Below are 23,959 nucleotides of genomic sequence, written 5' to 3' on the forward strand. Positions count from 1 at the left end.
CTGATAAAACAGACTTTAAGCCTCTCCCTTCCTTTTTAATCTTAAGGGGATGGTGTTTCATAGTCTCCCTAGGCTTTTGCTTTTCAACTTCTGCTCTAACTTAGCACCCCTGTCCCATGGCTGTATTGATCTTACTGCTCATTTTCTAGAATTACTCCCCATCTCACAGTAATTAAGCACTCACTCCTGTATACATGGCAGTCTTTGTCTAAGTGATGCTACTGGGCAGGAAGTAGTCAGCATGGGGACTGGGAGGCAGAAAGGAAACCCATTCATGCAGGGGGTAACTATAGATTATTGAACAGGGAACTCCTGGAAGAGATGGCACTTTTTGTGGCAGGATCCCCCTGATTGGTACTCCCCTTTGCCCAGCCTGCTGCCGTGTATCTGGCAGAACAAGGGAGTTGATGCCCATGGTGACAAAGATGCTTCTGAGGTCAGACTGGTTGTTATAGCCTCCCAGTTACCTGCTGTCTCTCTGTGATAGAGAGAACCTCAGGTCCACAGGTGTGAAGAGACCTCTTATATCAGGCCCTTGTGGCAGGGGCCCCCTTGCCAGTGCCACCCAGCTGCCCCAGTTACTCTTGGTGGGGTTTTCAGGCACAGGCTTGCTGTGATGGGGCTTTTCTTGCCTGTGTTGTCTGGCCATCCTGGGATCTCTCCATGGAGCATGGGAATCTCAGGCCCAGCAAGGAAAAAGAGCACTTCCCCAGGAAACTTATTGTTAGTTTAGGGTCCCGATTGATTTCCCCTTGCCAGTTTAGCTGGGCTCTCCTGGCACTGACAGGACTCCTTTTCTGATATGGGAGGAATGAGCCTACTTGGGCCACCTGGGTGTAAATTACGATTGGGAAATGCCAGGCCTTGGTCTCCTCCTATTGGGTGGGGGAACTGGAGATATGCATGTGCTGTGTTTGTTGTTCCTTTAGCTCTGGGGTCCTAAACCATCTCATCTTCCTTTAAGCACCTTTCAGAGTTCTCCTTTGGTTGCCTCTTCTGTTATTTCCAGAATTTGTTTGTTTATTTAGTAAGGAGACGTGGGGAGAAACAGGACTGCCATTTCATTCAGACTGGATGTCTCTCATTACATTTTTAAATGCTACATTACAGTTGTACTAAAGTACTCTAAAGCAGCATTTAACACTGTTATCTTTTTTTTTTTTTTCTTTTGTCAGTTCAACTTTCTCAATTGCTTTGCCTCACTCTTCTACATTGCCTTTGTCTTGAAGGATATGAAGCTTTTGCGCCAGGTGAGTATGAATAACAGAAAAATACCAATTTTTTTAGGTCATAGAGGTGGTTTCCTATCTTTAAATGCTGTAATTGGCTTCAAATCCTTTTTACAAATGAAATCTTATAGATTTTGTATATGTTTAAGTCAAATTCTAAATAAAAAACTATTAGGAATTTCATTGTGTATTATGTTCAACTGAAAAGAAATGAGTTGAAAATAACCAACCTGAAAAATTAATAGTATAGGGCAGTAAAATCAATTATATAGTTTACCTCAAAGCTTGTAAGCAACTCTAGCAGCAAAAATGTGATATTCATTAATCGAACTGTTTTTGTGCCTTGGATGTGGATGATTGGTGTAACCTGAAACAGGTCTTGGAAATTTTTTTTTTTTTTTTTTTTTTTTGAGACGGAGTTTCGCTCTTGTTACCCAGGCTGGAGTGCAATGGCGCGATCTCGGCTCACCGCAACCTCCGCCTCCTGGGTTCAGGCAATTCTCCTGCCTCAGCCTCCTGAGTAGCTGGGATTACAGGCACGAGCCACCATGCCCAGCTAATTTTTTGTATTTTTAGTAGAGACGGGGTTTCACCATGTTGACCAGGATGGTCTCGATCTCTTGACCTCGTGATCCACCCACCTCGGCCTCCCAAAGTGCTGGGATTACAGGCGTGAGCCACCGCGCCTGGCGAAAATTTAATTTTTAAATTAATAAGTTGTTAGGCCGGGCGCGGTGGCTCACACCTGTAATCCCAACACTTTGGGAGGCTGAGGCGGGTGGATCACGAGGTCAAGGGATCGAGACCATCCTGGTCAACATGGTGAAACCCTGTCTCTACTAAAAATACAAAAAATTAGCTGGGCATGGTGGCTCGTGCCTGTAATCCCAGCTACTCAGGAGGCTGAGGCAGGAGAATTGCCTGAACCCAGGAGACGGAGGTTGCGATGAGCTGAGATCGCGCCATTGCACTCCAGCCTGGGTAACAAGAGTGAAACTCTGTCTCAAAAAAAAAAAAATAATAAGTTGTTAAACTTTAGAGACCTATGCAGTGCTGTATCTTTTCTGAAGTGTCTGATTATTTATTTTGGTGTGTTGCCATTTGTGGGTCAGTTAATACCAATGGATAATAAATTAAGAACAACTTATTGATTTCTAAATTCTCCTTTTATTGTTTGAACCAGTTATAAGTAAAAGGCTATTCTTTCCAAATTTTAATATTCTGAGATTGTTAGTGAATAGTCTAAAAGCCTAGACTCCACTTGTTATAAATTATTTTTGAAAATAGAGAACGTTCAAAGTAATACATTCAGGATTGATGAGCTGGAGATATATACCTTCTTTGGTCCCATTTATAATAATATATTAGTTGGGTATGACTTCTCATTTCTTATGCTTTAGAGAGGCTCGTTTACTTAGCAGAAGATAGGGGAATGGAGGACTGCTTGAAAAAATAGAGTTGTAGTACCAGCAAAGGTGGGGTGTGATGTAAACACTCATATCTATCAGAGAAAAGTGGAGATTAATACAACATCTCTGAAAACCAGCTCTCTTGATAGCTTTGCCAAGAATGTTAACTCATCCCTAGTAAATCTTCAGAGAGGAGCAAAGATTCATGTGCACAGATATCCAAGCACCAGCATTATAATGGCGAAAACTGGGAGTAATACTTAATTCAACAGCAGTGTACAGGCCAAATAAAAAAGAATTTTTAATGACACAGGAAAATGCTCACACATATTAAGTGAGAAAAGCAGTAAACAAAATTGTATACATATAGGATAATTATAGTTTTATTTTTATATATGATTGGAAAGAAATGTCCCAAGAAATAGCAGTGGTTTTGTCATGGTTGTGAAATTACAGGTGGCTCTTTTTTTCCTATTTTCTTTTTTTAAGATTAATAAATAATAGTTGTATATTTTTATGGGGAATGTATGCTATTTTATTACATTCATAAAATGTTTAATGAAGGCCAGATGTGATGGCTTATGCCTGTAATCCCCGCACTTTGGGAGTCTGAAGCAGGCAGATTGCTTGAGCTCAGGAGTTTGAGACCAACCTGGGCAACATGGCAAAATCCTGTCTCTACAAAATACATAAAAAGCTAGTTGGATGTGGTGGCACACACCTGTAGTCCCAGCTACCTGGGAGGCTGAGGTGGGAGGATCACCTGAGTCTGGGAGCTCCAGGCTGCAGTGAACTGTGATTGCACCACTGCACTGCAAAGTCAGACCTTGTGTCAAAAAAAAAGTGTAATGGTCAATCAAGGTATTTAGAGTATCACCTCGAGTATCTGTCATTTCTCTATGTTGGGGGAATTCAATCCATTATTGTTAACCGTAATCACCCCATTCTGCTCTCAAATACTAGAACTTATTTCTTCTATCTAACTGCATGTTTGTACCTCCTGACCACCTTTATCCTCCTCTCCCTACCACACACCCTCCCAGCCTCTGGTAACTGTCGTCCCACTCTGTCTCTATGAGATCAACTTTTTAGCTCCCACATATGAATGAGAGCCTGTGATATTTGTCTTTCTGTACTGGCTTATTTCACTTAACATAATGACCTCCAGTTCTATCTGTGTAGCTGCAATTGACAGAATTTCAGTTTTTTTTAAATGGCCAACTAGTATTCCATTGTGTATATATACCACATATTCCTTATCTATTCATCTGTTGATAGACACTGAGGTTGATTCTGTTTCTTTATTATTATGAATAGTGCTGCAGTAAACATGGGGGTGCAGGTATCCCTTTGATATACTAATTTCTTTTCCTTTGGATAAATATCCAAAGGTTGGAATGCTGGATCCTATAGTTATTCTAGTTTTAGTTTTTTTGAGCTATCTCAAAAAACAAAAACCTCTCTCCATACTCTTTTCTATAATGTCTGTATAATTTCCATTATTATCGACAACAGTGTATAAGAATTCCTTTTGTTCCACATTCTTGTCAGCATCTGGGTTTTTTGGGTCTTTTTAATAATAGCTATTCTATTTGGAGTAGGATGATATCTCATTGTGGTTTTGATTTGCATTTCCCTGATGATCAGTGATGGTATGGTATTTTTTCATATATCTGTTGGCTATTTGTATGTGTTCTTTAGAGAAATGTCTATTCATGTCTTTTGCCTACCTCTTAATGGGATTATTTGTATTTTTGCTGTTGTTTGAGTTTCTTGTATATTTTGGATATTAGTTCCTTGTCAGATGAATAGTTTGCAAATCTTTTCTCCCATTCAACAGATTGTCTCTTCAGTGTGTTGATTGTTTCCTTTGCTGTGCAGAAGCTTTTTTCTTTAAATAGTCATAGTTGTCTAATTTTGGTTTTGTTGCCTGTGCTTTTGATGTCTTAGCCAAAAAAATCTTTGCTTAGACCAATGTCCTATAGTATTTTCCCTATGTTTTCTTCTAGTAGTTTTATAGTTTTGGGTCTTATATTTAGGTCTGTAATCTATTTTGAGTTGATTTTTGTTTGTGGTGATAGAGAGGGGTCTAGTTTCATTCTTCTACATCTGGATGTCTGGTTTTCCCAGCACCATTTTTTCCCCAATATACATTCTTTTATTTTTTATTTTTTATTTTTTTAAGAAAGAAAAAGCAAGAGAAAGAAAGGAAAAAAAGAATGAAAGAGAGAAAGAAAGAGGAAGAAAAAGAGGGAGAGAGAACAGGAGTCTTGCTTTGTTGCCCAGGCTAGAATGCAGTCTAAAAATGGGTACTAAACACCTCTTTTATGCCAATAATTGTGTTTAGCAATGGAGACAGGAAGAAATAAGGGAGGAAAATAACAAACAAGCAGCCAACCTATATTTCATTTAAACCTGTGAAATGCTATGCAATTACTGAGGAGTGATTTACTTCCAATTATGTAGTCACTTTTAGAGTAGGTGTGATGTGGTACTGAGAAAAATGTATGTTTTGTGGATTTGGGGTGGAGAGATCTGTAAATGCTTATTAAGTTTACTTGTTCCAGGTCTGAGTTCAAGTCCTGGATATCCTTGTTAATTTTCTGCCTCATTGATCTGTCTAATACTGACAATTTGATGTTAAAGTCTCCCACTATTACTGTGTAGGAGTCTAAGTCTCTTTTTAAGTCATTAAGAACTTGCGTTATGTATCTGGGTGCTCCTGTATTGGGTACGTATATATTTAGGATCGTTAGATCTTCTTGTTGCAGTGATCCTTTTACCATTATGTAATGAACTTCTTTGCCTCTTTTGATCTTTGTTGCTTTAAAGTCTATTTTATCAGAGGTGAGAATTGCAACTCCTGCTTTTTATTTATTTATTTTTCTCCATTTGATTGGTAAATCTTCCTCCATCCCTTTGTTTTGAGTCTTTGTGTATCCTTGCATGTGAGATGGGTCTGGATATAGCATACTGATGGGTTTTGGCTTTTTATCCAATTTGCCTGTCTGTGTCTTTTGATTGGGGCATTTAGTCTATTTAAATTTAGGATTAATATTAATATATGTGAGTTTAATACTGCCATTTAATGCTAGCTGGCTGTTTTGCCCATTAGTTGATGTAGATTCTTCATTATGTTGATGCTCTTTACCTTTTGGTATATTTTTGGAATGGCTGATACTGTTTGTTCCTTTCTATGTGTCGTACTTCTTTCAGAAGCTCTTGTAAAGCAGGCCTGGTGGTGATGAAATCTCTGAGTACTTGTTTGTTCACAAAAGATTTTATTTTTCCTTCACTTATAAAGCTTAGTTTAGCTGGATATGAAATTCTGGGTTGAAAGTTCTTTTCTTTAAGGATGTTAAATATTCTCCTTTACTTCAACCGTAGTGAATCTGATGATTATGTGCCTTGGGGTTGCTCTTCTTGAGGAATATCTTTGTGGTTTTCTCTGTATTACCTGGAGTTGAATATTGTCCTGCCTTGCTAAGTTGGGAAAGTTTTCCTGAATACTATCCTGGAGAATATTTTGCAGCTTGGATTCATTCTCTTCATCACATTCAGGTACACCTATCAAACGTAGATTAGGTCTTTTCACATAGTCCCATATTTCTTGGAGACTGCTCATTCCTTTTTACCCTTTTTCTCTAATCGTGTCTTCTCGTTCTATTTCATTGAGTTGTCTTTGACCTCTGATATTCTTTCTTCTGCTTGGTCAATTTGACAGTTAAAACTTGTGCATACTTTGCGAAGTTCTCGTATTGTGTTTTTCAGCTTCATTAATTCACTTATATTCCTCTCTAAATTATCTATTCTCATTAGCATTTCATCAAACCTTTTTTCAAGGTTCTTAGTTTCTTTGCATTGGGTTAGAACATGTTCTTTTAGCTCACAGAAGTTTCTTATTATCCACCTTCTAAAGCCTGATTCTGACAATTCATCACACTCATTCTCCATCAGGCCTTGTTCCCTTGCTGTTGAGGAGCTGCGATCCCCTGAAGGAGGAGAGGCATTCCGATTTTGGGTGTTTTCAGCCTTTTTGCGCTGGTTTCTTCCCATCTTTGTGGATTTATCCACTTGTCATCTTTATAATTGCTGACTTTCAGATTGGGTCTCTGACTGGACATCCAGCTTGCTGGTGATGATGTTATTTCTGTTTCTTTGTTTTCCTTCTGCAGACACTCCTCCCCCACAGAGCTGGACCTTCCCAGGTTCAGCTGTGCTTGCTGTGAAACTCTCAACTGTCAGCGTTTCCAATTGCTGTTTTTTTTTGTGGGGGTGGGACCAGCTGAGCCTGATCACCTGGCTCCCTGCCTCAGAGCCCCCTTTTTTTTCTTTTCCTAATAGAATGGTCGATTCTCTCCCAGGTGCCCCAGTCGCCTGCTGAAAAGGCCCTGGGATCTATGCAATTTCCCCTGCGGCGACTGCGCTGGCTGAAACAGCAGCACTGAGATTCGTGGCGCTCCCTGTTTCAGTCTCCCAGATTCCTCTGGCTCCCTGTTTCAGTTTCCTTTTCAATCAGCTGAATGGGCGACTCTGCCTTCCAGGAGCTCCAAACACCAACTAAAAGGGCATCGAGTCCCACATACTCCACAGTGAGAACCGCCACGCCGGGATGCTGGCAAAACAGCCGCGCTGGCCAAAAGAATCTCGCTGGTGACCCATGAGTCTCCTCCTCTGGGAATCTCCTGGTCTGTGGGCAACAAAAATTCGTCTGGAAGTCTGGCGTCCACTCACTCTCTGCACCTTCACTGGGAGCTGCAATCCTGAGCTGTTGCTAATCGGCCATGTTGGATCTCTCTCTCTCTCTCTCTCTTTTTTTTTTTTTTTTTTTTGAGATGGAGTCTCACTCCGTTGCCCAGGCTGGAATGCAGTGGGGCAATCTTGGCTCACTGCAACCTCCACCTCCCGGGTTCAAGCATTTCTCATGGCTCAGCCTCCCAAGTAGCTGGGATTACAGACGTGCGCCACCACGCCCAGCTAATCTTTGTATTGTTATTAGAGATGGGTTTCACCATGTTGTCCAGGCTTGTCTCAAACACCCAGTCTCAGGTGATCTGCTCACCTTGGCCTCTCAATGTGCTGGGATTACAGGTGTGAGCCACCATGCCCAGCCTAAATATATATATTTTTAGTGCCTTTATGGAAAATCAGTTGACTGTAAATGTGTGTGTGTGTGTGTGTGTGTTTAAATAGTGAGGGGATGTGTATTAGTGGTATAATTTAAATTATTTAAAAAAGAATTTAGCCATACTGTTTTTTTCCAAAGTTGGCAACATCACTTAGACTTATATGTTGTAGTCAGAATGAAATGTCAAAGAACACAACTGCAAGTTAATTCATTCTTTTTTTAAAGTTTAAAAATTGACAAATAATTGTACATATTCATGGAGTACATAGTGATGTTTTGATACATAAAATGTATAGCAGTCAGATCAGGATAGTTAGCATATCCATCCTCTCAAACATTTATTATTTCCCTGTGTTGGGACTGTTTAACTGACAGTTTGTTTCTTATTATAATGTTATTTGTATTATATTTTATTTATATTTTAATCTCAGCCTTTCCTGTGAAAAACCATAAATTAGAAGCACCATTCTAACACCTAGCCTTTCTAATACTAGTTTTTATCGCACAGTAGTAACTATTAATAAAGATTCCATCTTATTTATTGCATAATTGTATTTCTGCTACAGTTTTATTAAGCTATATTGCCAAAATATTATTTGTGTCCTTCTCTTTAGAGTTTGGCCACTCTCCTGATTACCTCCCAGATCCTCAACCAAATTGTGGAATCTCTACTTCCTTATTGGCTCCAAAGGAAGCATGGTGTGCGAGTGAAGAGGAAGGTGCAGGCTTTAAAGGTAGACATCGATGCTACATTATATGAGCAAGTCATTCTGGAAAAAGAAATGGGAACTTATTTGGTAAGTTGGAATACTGCTGAATTAAACATTTACTGAAAGAGATTAATAGCCATGCACTTCAACAAACGTTATGCATTTATGATCTCAGATGTGACTATTCTAGATGTGCTTTCCAGTCAGTTTCCTCATCATGAACCACTTTAAAGTAAAAAGGATAGAACTGGACATTGAAACACTGCTATCTGGAGTCTAAAGATAAGCCTAACCAACACCAAAGGGCAAATTTGGAGAACTACATTACTGCTTTGCTTTGCGGAGAGCATGGTAGAAGTAGTTGCCCCAGAGATGACAGAACAGGAGACATGGTCCCTGGAGAGGCAGCAGCATTGCTCGCTCTTGACATTTCAAACTCATGGAAAATGATGGGTGCACAAGCAAAAGATTGAGACCCGTTGATGAACAATGGAATGCCAATCTGAAGATTGAATTTTAGTTTACATTAGTGCTATTGTTTAAATATAAAACAGTTCCTTTAAGACAGAGACTTTCTGAATTATTATTAGGAACTAAAAATAATTAGGATCGTTAGAGATTTACACTTTTAATATTTGAAAGGTCTAGCTCATAAAATCTAATCGTGCGTTCAACCAACTTTTATTGAGCTCTGACTACGTTCACTGTCTCTATATTTCACATTTGTTTTAGGCCATTGTTTCTTAACATCCTGCACCTTCTTTCTTCTACAGTATTCCCTTCTTGCTATAGTATTCTTTCTGGTGAAATAGATCCTTCAGTGGGTCATTTAGTGAGAGCCCATTATTGCGAAACTTTCATAGTCTTGTTTTTCATCTTGAATGAATTTATCTCCTGATGATTGAGTGTCTTGATTGACTTTCATAGTTTTTCTCATGTGCTTGGGAATTTCAGTTTGTATGTTCATGTTGAGCAGGCCTTTGTCCTTTTCTCTCAGTCACGTCTGCCTTATTTTTTGTAGTTGCCCCCACGGAGCTTCCAAGTCCCTCATCCAGAATCAGGTGTTTGTATCCCAGAATTCCCATCTTGTGGTGTTGATGGGGATTTTATAGATCTGGTTACAGAGCCAGTAGGTGGCATTCTGTTGACATGGCTGTAGTTACCAGGCAGCAGTTGTGGTTTTTTTTTTTTTAAAACCTCCTTTGAAGGGCAGGGGTATGTCCCAACCCCTGGTTTTGCTCAGCAAGCCTGATTCCAGTTACACTCCAGGGGAGGGGGTGCTCTTGGTTCTCCTCCCAACAGGACACAGATCCTAGTCCCTTATATCATTGCTGTGTTTGGGGAGACGATTCAAAGTATAAACACATAGCACACTTCTAATAGCAACATTGTTTATATTTATATATGAAGCATAGAGAAAAGACACACATCAATTCTCTCTCACACAGAGGAAGAATTAAAAAGGAACTTGGGCACAAGTGTGGAGCTGTCCTGGATTGGTTGAGTGCTAGCTTACTATAAAAGTTTAGTTATGTCATTTTACTATGGGATAAAAGTTCCCATTATGTCAGGATCCTTTCCTTGCCTGTGCTGAGGATTGGTATTCTTGGCCACATTTCTTTTTCTTTCTTCACTCTCTTATAGAAACTGTACCAGCAGTGCATCCCCTGTACTCTAATTCTATCCGCCACATCTTTGGAGGCCTCATGTCACCAGCCATCACCTGGTGCTCTTGTACCTCCTTCTTCCCCTTCTAACTGCTCCACAAAGTCAGAAACTTGCCTATTTTGAACTAAGCAAACTCTTCACATCTTCTGCTATTTGTGTCCTGTCTTTCCTTCCCCTCACAGTTTTCTGCAATAATTCTCCGTATTGTTGTTTTTAGTTTCCTACTTCTCTTTCTATAATCAATTAGAATCTACTTTTAGCTGTTCTTTTTCTTTGAAATTATTTGGGCAAACAACATTATCTCCTGAAATACCCAAAACACAATTCATAATCTTCTCAAGACAGGATTCTTCTGCTTTGCCCCTGGCTCAATGAATGGTTTTCAGTATAGTCTTCATCTGAGCAATTCTAATTTATCTAAGAACTGTATACCAGTGATGTGACACTGCCAAAATCTTAGATCTTACCTGTTTTGGCATTTTAAGATATCTGACAAAACCTTTATGAAAGGAGGTGAGGGAGGCATGGCTTTTCTCATATCAAAAAGAAGCAAATGAAGCTCTATGTCATTAATCATTTGGTGGCTGAATCAAAAAGAAGGTTCAAGACTTTGCCTTCCCAATTCAGAATCTTTCCATTATACAGCACAGGCTCTCTAATGTGAAGTAAGGAAATAGTGGTCTGATTTATCTCAGGCCGTGAGTCTGTGAGTAAACTCTGTGGTTTACAGTGCCATTCCTTTTTTGGCCTGCACAGTTCTGCACGATCTGGCCATTTCCCACTCCTGATTTCTTGCAGGTTTGTTTTTCCCTGTCTCCACTGGAGCAACATTGGATGTTTGTCATTTTGGTCCTCTCCATGTATTTGGATGGGAGATACTTTTGGGTCACATTTATTCTAGATGATTATTTCCTATGCACAAATTGATTCTTCTGGGTTCATTTTTCTCCTAATTGAAATTAATGAATTTGGAATTGTATTTTCTGTAGTCTCATCCTGAATGTTATATATGAGTCTAAAATGATGTTGCCAAGCTTTGGGAAAAAGCAATTTGGCTGAAACCTTAAAAACATTACTATAAAGGTAATACTTTCTTACTCACTGTGGAAAACTTAGAAAATGCAGGATAAAATCAATATATAAAAAGAAATCCTCTGTAATATTCCCACCCATGGTCATCCCTTGGGTCTCCTGACCACTGCTTTGCCAGCCCAGGACTAAGGCTGTGTTGCTTCTTGGATCTTCACTGTCCTCTGCTGTCCTTTTCCTGTGAACTGCCCGTTCATATCCAACTGCCTAGCTGTGGGAGGCTGAATTTTCATGGTGACTGTTACAAGTAGAACATCATATTCCTGCACAGTAAATGAACTGCCTTGTACTAAATGATACATTAAATGAGGTTTGTCAAAAATGTTAAAAGCTCCAGTCTTTGCATTAACATTTTTTGAAATATAATTATTTTTAAAAGATATTTCATTTATATTATTATTTAATGAATTTAATGGAAAATCTTTAAAATTTTTTAGCTTTGTTGTTGTTGTTGTTCATTTGTAGACAGGGTCTCACTTTTTCAGCCAGGTTGGAGGGCAGTGGTGACAATCGTGGCTCACTGCAACCTCAACCTCTCAGGCTCAAGTGATCCTTCTGCCTCAGCCTCCTGAGTAGCTGAGACTATAGGCAGGCACCTTCATGCCTGACTTATTTTTGTACTTTTTGTAGAGATGGGCTCTCACTGTGTTGCCCAGGCTGGTCTTGAACTCCTGGATTTAAGCAGTTCTCCCACCTTGGCCTCGCAAAGTGTTGGGATGAACTATCATGCCTGGCCTGATTTCTCAGTTTTGATTAATAATATGGTAAGCATCACTAGATAAAGCTCACATAAACAAAATATCTTTAATGTCCTCAATAGTTTTTAAGAGTTTAGGGCCCTTAAGACCAAAAAAGTTTGAAAACTGCAGCTCTAGAGCAACCCCCTTGCCATTTTTCAAGGAACTGGCTTTTGTAAATCTATTGTTTGATTTTATTTCTCGTAAGATTTGAGTGAAATGATTTTGGAAGTCTGCCACCATTGCACCCCATCAGGAGTCACTGACATCTGGTTGCTCATTTTGTGGGGTCACCTTGTTTGATCATTTGGTTGGTTTGGTAAAACGTAGATTGCACAGGGTTTTTTTGTTTTTGTTTTTGTTTTTTTCATTTTATAATGAATAAATCTGTGGATCAGTACTTTTGAGACTTTCTGCTTCCTTTTAATAAATAGTATCTCTTTAAAAATACAATTCCTAATTGTTTGTGATGGCATATGGGAATGCTGTTAATTTTTATATCTTTTACCCACAGCTTTGCTGAACTCTCCTGTTACTTCCAATACATTTTCTGCAGATTTAGTTGGATTTTCTAGAGACAGTAATTTGAGCTATAAATAATGACCATTTTCTTTCTTCCTTCAGTTTTTATCCTTTTTATTATCTACTAGGCTTACTAGAATGTTCAATACAATTTGAATAGAAGTAGTTATTACAGAAATCTTTATCTTATTTCTGATTTTTTATCTTCTCACCATTGTGTGTCATATTTGTTACATGTTTTTAGTAAATAATGTTTTATCAGTTTAAAACTTCTCAGCTGAGTGTTGATAGCATGGCCCAATAAAAAGAGTGAATAGGGTAGGTTGTGTCATGGTTAATATAGTTTCTGTGTGTGTGTGTGTGTGTGTGTGTGTGCGTGTGTGTGTGTGTGTGTTAAATTTTCATTTTTTTTTTCCTTCTAGCTGTTGGATTATGGGATTATGTCCCTGGTTTGCTAAATTTATTGGCTCAAAAGCACTCAGAGTGTAAAAGGTACTGATAAAATATTAACGTGTACATGTTTTACCATGATGGCCAGACTGGTTTCGAACTCCCGACCTCAAGTGATCTGCCTGCCTTGGTCTCTCAAAGTGCTAGGATTATAGGCAAGAGCCACTGCGCCAGCTGAAACAGTGTAATTTTGAATGCTGAGCATAGGGTATCAGGATTTCTTAAGACCGAATGTCTTAAAAATGGTTTGATTGCTAAGATTTTTACTCTTTCCCAAGTCTTGATTTCTTCATCTTTCAGAGAAAGAGATTGATGCAATGTCACTGGGCATATTTAAAAACCACAACTAGATGCTGCAACACCACATACTATCTAGAGCCAAATACAACCAACCAAGTTATTTAGAAACTGCTCATTCTTGAATCCCAAGCCGAGCATTTAACCTGCCAGTTCTGAGCTTTATGTGTTTAGTGGTACTTTCTGGTGACCCTCAAAAATAGCCAGTGAGACTCACTTAGAATCTGTGGGTTCATACTTGATTCAGATATCCAGAACATCAGGAAGAAGTGCCTTTTGCTATTCCCAATATCCTATTGTGTTTGAGATTTTCTATTTAGTAAAATATAAAATAATAAAACCTGACTGGAAGTGGACTCTGACTTACACTGAGTCTAATATGCATATGTTAGTGAAAGACTGGTTCAGAGATACAATAATAATGTTTATTAATTTTAAAATATTAATGCTTACCATTGCTTTAAAATATTGTGATGTGTAGTTTTCTTAAATTATTATTGCATGTGTGTGGGATGATCATGATGCCTGAGGGTGCCAGAAGTTGGAGAAACACTGGTGTGTGGTGGGGAAACTCTGAGGTTTTTTTTTTTTTTGAATAGTTAAGAGGCCAAGGCTTGGAATAATATTGCAAAAGGATATTCCTATTATATGATATTAAAATAATGCATGCTTGTTTATATTTTCAGGGCACCTTTGATGATTACTTGGAGTTATTCCTGCAGTTTGGTTATGTGAGCCTTTTCTCCTGTGTTTACCCATTAGCAGCTGCCTTTGCTGTGTTAAATAACTTCACCGAAGTCAATTCAGATGCCTTAAAAATGTGCAGGGTCTTCAAACGTCCATTCTCAGAACCTTCAGCCGGTATTGGTGTGTGGCAGGTAATTGTTTGAGAAAAAATTATTCCTTTAAAAAATAAAAATATGAGATGTTATGACAGGGAAAAAATTAAAAAGCAAGGCCTACAGAGAGATTTAGGAAAACTGGATTTGTTTTGCTGCAAACTAGCTGTGTGACCTTAGATAACCATTTACTTTCTCTAGCTTAACTTTTCTTGTTTTTAAATTGGGGGTTTGGGAGATAAAATATAATTTCTAAGACCCCTTTCAGATGTGAAACTCTGACAGTCTTCTGGGAAAGTAGCCAGCTGAGACTTCATCTCAGCTGGTATTAATGAGCCCCTCCCTGCTACAGAGTCAGTGGAAGCCACATGGGGAGCCTAGACTTCTTCTGCTACCTGGCAGTAATGAGGCTCCTTTTTTAGTTTCTGCTAGTCTAGTTTTCTAGTCATGGGGTGGTCTCAGAGGAAGTCTAGTGGAATAAGGAGTTTCACCACAACCATGCACAGTGGAGCCCATGTCGGAACATATATGAGGCACCTGTCCTTCTGTCCATGAAGGAAGAATCAGTAGAAGTCTAGTGGGAAGCCAGAACACCCATCCTTGTCCAGCAGTAATGAGGAATCCCCCTTGGGTGCCAGTGGTTTCTGCATGGGGTACCTGAACTTCTACCTCTACCTGGTAGTAATAAGGTTTTATCCTCTTCCCTTGCTGGAATGGTATCAGAGAAATCAACTAAAACAGTAGGTTTAATCTAGAATTTTCTTTCTCCCAACATATCCAGGTTTCTATTAAAAAAATTATTCATCAGGCCGGGTATGGCTCACAAATGTAATCCTAGCACTTTGGGAGGCCGAGGCAGGCCGATCACCTGAGGTCAGGAGTTCCAGACCAGCATGGCTAACATGGTGAAACCCCATCTCAACTAAAAATACAAAAATTAGTCAGGTGTGCTGGTGGGTGCCTGTAATCCCTACTACTCAGGAGGCTGAAGCAGAAGAATCACTTGAACCCAGGAGGTGGAGGTTGCAGTGAGCCATTGTACTCCAGCCTGGGTGACAGAGTGAGACTCCATCTCAAAAAAATAAAATAAAATAAGATCACTCATTATATGAAGAACCAGGAAGAAATCAAGCTTAACGAGAAAAGACAGTCAGCAGATGCCGCTACCAAGATGACACAGGTGTTAGAAATATTGGACAGCGATTTTAAAACAGCCTTATATAAAAGTTTCAATGAGTAATTATGACCATACCTGAAACGAATGAAAAAAACAGAATTGGGATGTCTCAGCAAAGAGATGGAAGATATAAAAGAGGATCACATTGATATTTTAGAAGGGACAAATACCTATAACTGAAATAAAACGCTCACTGATTGAGTGCAACAGCAGAATGGAAAGGATAGAGGAAAGAATCAGAAACTGGAAAATAGAATAAAAGAAATTATCGGACAGGCACAGTGGCTATGCCCATAATCCCAGCACTTTCAGAGGCCGAGACAGTTGGCTAACAAGGTTAAGAGTTCAAGACCAGTCTGGCCAACACGGTGAAACCCCATCTCTACTAAAAATACAAGTTAGCTGGGTGTGGTGGTGGGAACCTATAATCCCAGCTACTTGGGAGGCTGAGACAAGAGAATCACTTGAACCTGGGAGGCGGAGGTTGTAGTGAGCTGGATTGCACCGCGGCACTCCAGCTCGAGCAACAGTGCGAGACTTCATCTCAAAAAAAGAAATTATCCAGTCTGAACAACAGAAAGTATTCTGTAAAAACATAACCTCAGGGGCTTGTGTGGATTTAAAATAGAGCTAACATTCATGTCATTGGCATTACATAAAGAATAAAGAGGGAGGGTCCCAAAAAGTATTTGAATAGATAATGGCTAAGAACTTTTTAAATTTGGCAAGAGACCTAAAACTGCAGATTCAAGCAGCAGTGCGAACCCCAAACAAGATAAACCAAAGAAATCCTTGTCAACACACATCATAAACACCTGAAAGCTAAAGACAGCATTTCAAGAGAATCAAAAGAGAAATGACATCATGCCTATAGGGGAAAAACAATTAGAATGACAGACAATTTCTTCTTTGAAACCATGGAGGCCAGAAGAAAGTGGCAAAATATTTTTCATGTCCTTAATGTATTGTCAGTATAGAATCCTGGCCGCGTATGGTGATTCATGCCTGTAATCCCAGCACTTTGGGAGGCCAGGGCGGGTGGATCACCTGAGATCAGGAGTTTGAGACCAGCCTGGCCAACATGGTGAAACCCTGTCTCTACTAAAAATACAAAAATTGGCTGGCTGTGTTCACAGATGCCTGTAATCCCAGCTCCTCTGGAGACTGAGGCAGGAGAATTGCCTGAACCTGGGAGGTGGAGGTTGCAGCAAGCCAAGGTCACACCATTGCACTCCAGCCTGGGTGACAAGAGTGAAACTCTGTCTCAAAAATATATGTGTGTGTGTGTGTGTGTGTGTGTGTGTGTGTGTGTGTGTAATCCTATATTCAGAGATAATATTTTTCAGAAATGAAGGAAAAAGCAAGACATTTTCAGATGAAGGAGAACTAAGAGAATTTGTTGCCAATAGACCTATCCTAAAAGAATAGCTATAGGAAGTTCTGTTAACCAAGGAATGATAAAAGAAGAAATCTGGGAAATGAGGAAGAAAAACTATAACCAAAAATATTAGTAAACAAAATAGACTTCTCTTACTGAGTTTTCTGAGTTATATCTGATTATTGAAGCAAAACTTATAATACTGCCTAATGATTCTAAATATATGTAGAGAAAAACAATTTTATTATTATTTTGTAGACATGAACTCCCACTATGTTGACCAGGGTGGTCTTAAACTTCTGGCCTCAAGTGATCCTCTCACTTTGGCCTTCCAAAGTTCTAGGATTACAGGCATGAGCCACTACACACAGCCTATGTAGACAAGATATACTGTCTGATTCTTTGCCCTATATCAACAAGTATATTATGAATAAAGGATGTTGGAGGTGAGGTTTCTCATGCTTCACTCAAACTGATAAATGATGACACAAGTTACTCTACTCACATTTAAGGGGAATCTAAAGTAGAATGTGGTAAGTTATGTATATATAATACCTAGAGCGACAACTAAAAATATTATACAAAAGATACACTCAGGAACATTAAGATAAACCAAAATGGAATTCTAAAAAATGTTCAAGTAAACCACAGTAAGACAGGAAAAAGAAAGGAGAGAAGTGAAAAACGGAACAAACAGAAAACAAAGAAATAACCAGCCATGCTTCCTAACATATCAATGACTACATTACCTATAAATGGTCAGACAACAGTTAAAGACAGATTGGCAGAGTGGATTAAAACACATGACTCAAGTATATGCTGTCTTTAAGAATCACAAACAGTATTTAGGTATGTTGAAAGTAAAAGGATAAAAATGATATCTATGGAAATATTATTTAAAAGAAAGCAGGAGTGACTATTAATATCAGATAAAGTAGACATCTGAGCAAAAACATTGCCAGAGAGGACCGTTCTATGATGAAAAAAGTGTCAAATTATCAGGAAGACATAGCAATCTTAAATGTATATGTACCAAAGAACAGAGTTTCAAAATATGTGAACAAAAAAACTTGAACTGAAAGGAGAAATATTAATAGATAGCCAGGAGAAACGAATGGATATATTCATACAAAGACTGCACGGGAATGTTCATAGCAACTTTATGCACAATAATCCCAAACTGGAAACAACCCAACTTGCCACCAGTAGGTAAATGGAAAACAGAAATTTTGACATATTCATAATGGAACACTGCTCAATAAAAAAGGGAACGAAATAGTGATACATAAAACCTGGATCAATCACTGAATCATCATACTGAGTGAAAGCAGCAGACACAAAAGGGTGTATAGTGTATGATTTCGGTTATATCTAATTTTGGAATATGCAAACAAATCTATATTGACAAAAAGTAGATCATATTTTGTTTGGACCCAGGTGTAAAGAGAGAGCTGAAAGGGTCATGAGCTGAATTACTAGGAGGAAATGGAAATGTCCTGTGTCTTGTTTGTGGTGGTGGTGGTTTCACAGGTATACCTATAAAACTTAAGGAAGTATGTACCTTAAATGCATGCTGTTTATTGTATGTAAATTATAACTCAATATAGGTGATCTTTAAAAAACCTTAAAGTTTAGTTACAAACATATTGCAAGTTCAGGAAGCCAGGCATTGTCATATGCTGCTGTTGGAAGTATGAGCTGGTCAACCCATGGAGTGCAGCTTCATATTATCTATCAAAATGACAAATGGTTGTCCTCCTTGACTCAGTCATTTCACTTTGCAGAATTTAGCCTAGTTCCACATTTGTTAAGTGATGTACTTATAAGATCACCAATTGTAGCATTGTTTGTAATAGCAAGTAAATGCCCACCAATAAGAAAATGGTTACATAAATTCTGATATGTGGCAAAGAATAAAGGAGCTCTTTTAGTATTGACAAAAGAAGTCCCTCAAGACAGTTTAAATGACCAAAGCAAGGGGCCTGATGGTGTGTAGTCTGCTGGAAAGGGAGTAGGAAAGACTGTATATTCAAGTTTGCTTGTTTTGTAGACAAAGTGTCTGAAAGAATACATAAGATATTGCTAATAATGGTTATCTTCTAGGGAGAATGGGAGCTGGGAAGCAGAAGAAAAAGGGACAAGGGAACAAGACACTCTTCACTATATACTTAGAATTTTTGATTTTTAAGCTACGAATATAATAAAAATAAGTAAATAGAAATTTTAAACTATTTAAAGAGAAAATAAAGACAGTTTTAGATTTCTTATAAAGAAAACTGTGGAAAAATAATTAGACTACGCAAAAGATTTCTAAATACAAGATGGCAGACGTTTTCCATGGGCAAGATGTATTAAGTTTGGATTCAGTCATCTTTTGTTTTGCTTCTTTTAAACTTTATGTTTCTAATAGTACTTGTGTTTCTTGGAATTAATGGGTAAATTACTAATTAATGACCATATGCTTTATATTAAAGAAAAAAAAGCAATGGTCACAACATTTCTCCATCCATCTTCAGCAGTATGCACTAAAGTCTCCTTCAGGGTATACTGGACCAAGTTTGTCTAGTAGGTTTCCATGAGGCCTAGCATCTGCATTTCTCTAAAGTTCTACATTTGATTTGCTAAATGATGCTGGGAAAGGATCACCATTTATCACTGGTGCCTTGATTATAAAGCTGGTTATAGCTGAGTCATATGTGGTGTGTGATGTTAAAGTAGAAGGATGGTTTCACAACATAAGTTCTGTTTGAAATCTTACCTGTTTTTTAATGTGAAACATTTTTCCCTGACAGCCCTACTTTAGATTCCCCTTAAATGTGAGTAGAGTAACTTTAACAGTATTCCCAATTCAGGTCTGGGGCTGCCTCCAATTAGGAAGATAGAACATACTGCTTTGGGATATTCATGCCAGAAGTGTCTAAAATACTGTCTAACAGTATGGCTTTTTTCAGCTAAAAAAATCATACCATGACAGAGAAAAAAGTTTAAAATGTACTTGGAATGTTTAGAACTAGGGTAAGACATTTTCCTTGATTTTTAGATAATATGAAAAAGGATGAGGAAATATGCAAGCAGTCATTGCAATTTTTAATTTTCATTCTTTTTTCTTTTAGTTGGCTTTTGAAACAATGAGTGTTATATCTGTGGTCACGAACTGTGCTCTGATTGGAATGTCACCACAAGTGAATGCCATCTTTCCAGAGTCAAAAGCAGACCTCATTTTGATTGTAGTAGTGGTGGAGGTAAGTAAAGATCTAAACTTCTTTTAAGGAGCATCCATAGCATATTTCTCTATACCAAAGCAGTGCTGTCTCGGGCTGTCCATGACTGACAATTCAGCGATACAGATTTGCTGGTAAGAAAGCAAAAACAGTTCAAGTAATAGAAGACATGAGGATTCAGGTTTGTATTCATGGTTATTGCCCAAGTATGAAAAAATGTCACCATTATGCAAACAGGAAGTGACTTTTCCACTGTTCTGCTGGCCTACCCAATGCTAAGTAGGTAAATCTTATTTGAGGGCCAGATGCTGTGGCTCATACCTATAATCTCAGTACCCAGGCCAAGGCAGAAGGATGGCATGAGGCTGGGAGTTCAAGACCTGAGAAACATCATAAGATTGTGTCTCCACAGAAAAATTTTTAAGTTACCTGATTTAATTTGGTACCTGATGTGTTGGTTCATTCTTGTAGTCCTAGCTATTTGGGAGGCTGAGGCAGGAGGATTGCTTGAGCCCCAGGGTTCAAGGTTACAGTGAGCTATGATGGCACTCCAGCACTCCACTGCACTCCAGCCTGGGCAACAGAGCAAGACACTGTCCCTTAAAAAAAAAAAATCTTATTTGAAATCAAATTATATATATTTAATATGTATTTTTAGTGTATTTTAGAGAAAAGACAGTTATACTTTCTTAAGCAAATAAATCCTAAGAAATGCTTTTTGATCATGACTTTAGTCTCAATTGCTACAGGTGTGGAATTCATTGTGAAACACTCTCAAACTTCAAAATGTAATTTGTAGGACAATACATAATTTCACATACAAAGCACAAGTAGGCTGTCTGTGCTCTTTTTAGGTTTTCCTTTTATCATGTTTCAGAATATGGATTCCTGTAACATCTTGGAAATTAAGCACTAACCAAATGTAAATGGAATAATTTGTAGGAATTTTTTTGTTGCTTGCAGTTATAGTTGTCAAGAATATTGTGACTACCTTTCATTTTTAGATATTTTAAAAACAGAGCAGTTATGGAACTCTATAAATACAGAACTTAGGATCCTGATTGGTGTTTAATATACTTAAGGCCTTAGGACTCAGGGCTGACCAAAGGAAAGGAAATCATGAACTTGCATGTTTCTAGTGTTGACTAAAGAAATATATTCTGCTTTGCTCTTTTTTGCTCTTTTATTGTATTTGGTAGGAATCTGTGTTCATGATAGATGCTATATGTGGAATATGCATTTTGGAGAATGATTTTAGACAGCAGTGAGTGGGAGGGAAAAGAGAATGGCCCTGACAGATACAAGTAGGTCTATTTTGAATTTTGTAAGTTGAATAGAATTTTGTAGAGGTATTTGCAAGGCTGATTTATGACCTGTGGAAGTGAGAAAACAAGTCAGAGTTACCTTTGACAGGGAGAGACCAGCTGGCTAGGCTTATAATGCGCCTTCTTGATTTAGAATATGGCACTTCACAGATCTAAAAATTTGTCTTTGCCAGTACACTCAGAGTTAATTAGAGGCTTTTGGGACTGACTGAAACTTAAAACTCATGAAACTTACAAAAGATTGACCAGAAAGCCAGGTGGTTAATCTACAATAGAAAGATACTTTGCCAGTACCATAACAGTGGATATTAAAGTGAAGGTGGAATTGGCTATTAGAAGATTTCTTGGTAAATTCAGAACAAGAGCAGGAGTAGTGCAATATTCTGAAAGGTATAGAAAACCTGAAAACCATTCTACCTCCACACACAGCAGAGCTCGCCTGTGAGCCAGCTCTTGGTGTCCATCCATCGTTAGCTTCTGACCTATGCTGGAAAAGTTCATTACTGCCTACTTTTTGATTTTTGCCTTCACTTTCTTTGGATTTCTTGCTTGCTCAGTATATTACCATTGACTAGCCTACTGCTTCCTTTTGTATTTAGTGATACTTTAATCACATATTGAGGGCCCGGTTCTTACTTAATTCGGGAGACTTACTGGCCTGTAACACTGATCTGCAGATGGCTAATCTCATGTATTACACAGTATGGTTTTGCTAGTCGAATCCTCATGGATTCACTTAATCTGCACATTCTGGGAGTACTTGGCTGTTGCCCTCTAGGTTCTAACCATTATGCCTCCTCTATTTATTTATTTATTATCTCTTCACATTGTATAAAAACAGCTGTTTCAATTGTCATTATCTAAACTGGCAAACTAAGAAGCATCAAGGAAGTCTAGGAAGAAGCCAGGAAGCATCAAGAAAGGCTCCCTATAGGTTTCAGGGGGATCATGGTCCTGCCAACATCTTGATTTTAGACTTCTATTCTCCAGGCTATGAGACAATGCATTCCTGTTGTTTTAAGCAATCTATAATAGTTTGTGATAACTTTGTTCTGGCAACGCTGAGAAACAAATGCAGTTTCCTTTCTGTTAAAATTACTTTTGTTAGCCAATTTTTAAAAGGTCAGTCTGCTAGCAACAAATTCTCTTAATTTTTTCTTCATCTGAAAACCTTCTTTTCTCTTTTATTCTTAAGTATAGTTTTGCTGGACATAGAATTCATGGATTTTAGTCTTTTTCTTTCAGCACATGAAAAATATCTTGGTACTTCCCTCTAGTCTCCATGGTTTCAGATGCGAAATAATATCATTCCAATTGGTGTTCACCTGTAGTTAATGGGTCCTTTTTTTCTCTGGCTGCTTTCAAGACTTGTTTCCCTCTATCTTTAATTTTTGAAAGTTTAATCATAATAGGTCTTAGCTTAGCTTTTTGGGGGTTTATTCTGTTTGGGGTATGCTCAGCTTCTTAGATCTGTGGGTTTGTGTCTTTTACCAAATTAAGGAATTTATAGACATTATTTCTTCAAGTACTCTTTCAGCCCCACTCCCTCTCTTCTCCTGGGATTTTGATATGAATCTTTGTATCTTTTGTATATGATCTTTTGTATATTCCCACAGGCCCCTAAGGCTCTGTTCAATTTTTGTCAGTCTGTTTTCCATTATTCACATTAGGCAAATTCTGTTGATGTATTTTCAAGTTCACTGGTTCAACATCTTCTGTATGTCCACACTACTATTGAGTGCATATAATGAACTGTTTTTCAAAAAATTTTCTGTTACTGCATTTTGCAGTTCTATAATTTTCATTTGGTTGTTTTTAGAATTTTTTTTAATTGTTTTTATTTTTTTTTTACGTGTGGATGTCCAGTTTTCCCAGCACCAATTGTTGAAAAGATTTTCTTTTTCCTAACGAGTGGTCTTGGCACCTTTGTTGACAATCATTTGACTGTATACGCAGAGTTTATCTCTGGGCTCTTTATTCCATTGGTCAGTGTGTCTGTTTTCATACCAGTACCATACTCTTGATTACCACAGCTTTGTAACATGTTTTGAAATCAGAAAGTGTGAAACTATGTTGTTTTTCTTTTTCAAGATTGTTTTGGCTGTTTCAGTGTGTATTTGTTTCAACGTGCTTGCAGTAAGCTTTGGCTATTTATTTTATGATATTTTAAAATATTAACTATTGATCAGAAGTTGGATTATATTTGCACAGATGGTCCTCTCTTTCTGCCACAGTGTATATTTGAAGATTTGTTTTGTTTATACCTTATTGACTTTCATACATTTGAGAGAATCCTAGCTTTGGTTTCTCAATAGAAAATTTTGTGTGTCAGGACAAAACCAAGGTCAAGGTATTTGAAATAGCCATAAAATTAGAAATTTAACCAATTTTATTCTAGTGTTGCTGAGATTTCAGCTGAATGCCATTTGGTCTTGTAATGACTTTAAAAAGTGTAACATTTATAAATGGAATAGAAAATACAAATTTTTGATTTGCTACCATTAAGTTTGTAAAATCATGTTGAAATTCTAATTCTGAATTTTACAAGGTAACTATGAGGTGATATATATGTTAATTAGATTAATTTTACTAATTTTATAGGATATACATATTTCAAAATATGTTGTATAACTTAAATATATTCCATTTTTATTTGTCAGTTATATCTTTATAAAGCTGGAAAAAAAGAATGTTACAGAATGTTCATCAAAACTGTCAGTGGGGCTGGGCACAATGGCTCACACCTGTAATCTCAGCACTTTGGGAGGCCAAGACAGTGA

The 23,959-nt window shown here is 37.9% G+C and overlaps 1 protein-coding gene across 10 annotated transcripts in view; it reads left to right on the forward strand.

Annotated features, from left to right (window-relative positions):
* The window catches only part of ANO10 (anoctamin 10), a 286,509-nt gene that overhangs the window by 94,508 nt on the left and 168,042 nt on the right, over nucleotides 1-23,959 (forward strand). For 9 of the 10 annotated variants that reach the window (XM_074404029.1, XM_074404024.1, XM_074404026.1 and 6 more), the window contains 4 exons: nucleotides 1,176-1,250; nucleotides 8,381-8,563; nucleotides 13,926-14,117; nucleotides 19,747-19,875. In XM_074404029.1, coding sequence (XP_074260130.1) covers nucleotides 1,176-1,250; nucleotides 8,381-8,563; nucleotides 13,926-14,117; nucleotides 19,747-19,875 — 579 coding nt within the window. The remainder of the gene's footprint in view (nucleotides 1-1,175; nucleotides 1,251-8,380; nucleotides 8,564-13,925; nucleotides 14,118-19,746; nucleotides 19,876-23,959) is intronic. The other variant, XM_074404025.1, reaches the window with a different exon arrangement.

Source organism: Saimiri boliviensis, chromosome 8 (genome assembly GCF_048565385.1).
Source record: "Saimiri boliviensis isolate mSaiBol1 chromosome 8, mSaiBol1.pri, whole genome shotgun sequence".
NCBI classification, from domain to species: domain Eukaryota; kingdom Metazoa; phylum Chordata; class Mammalia; order Primates; family Cebidae; genus Saimiri; species Saimiri boliviensis.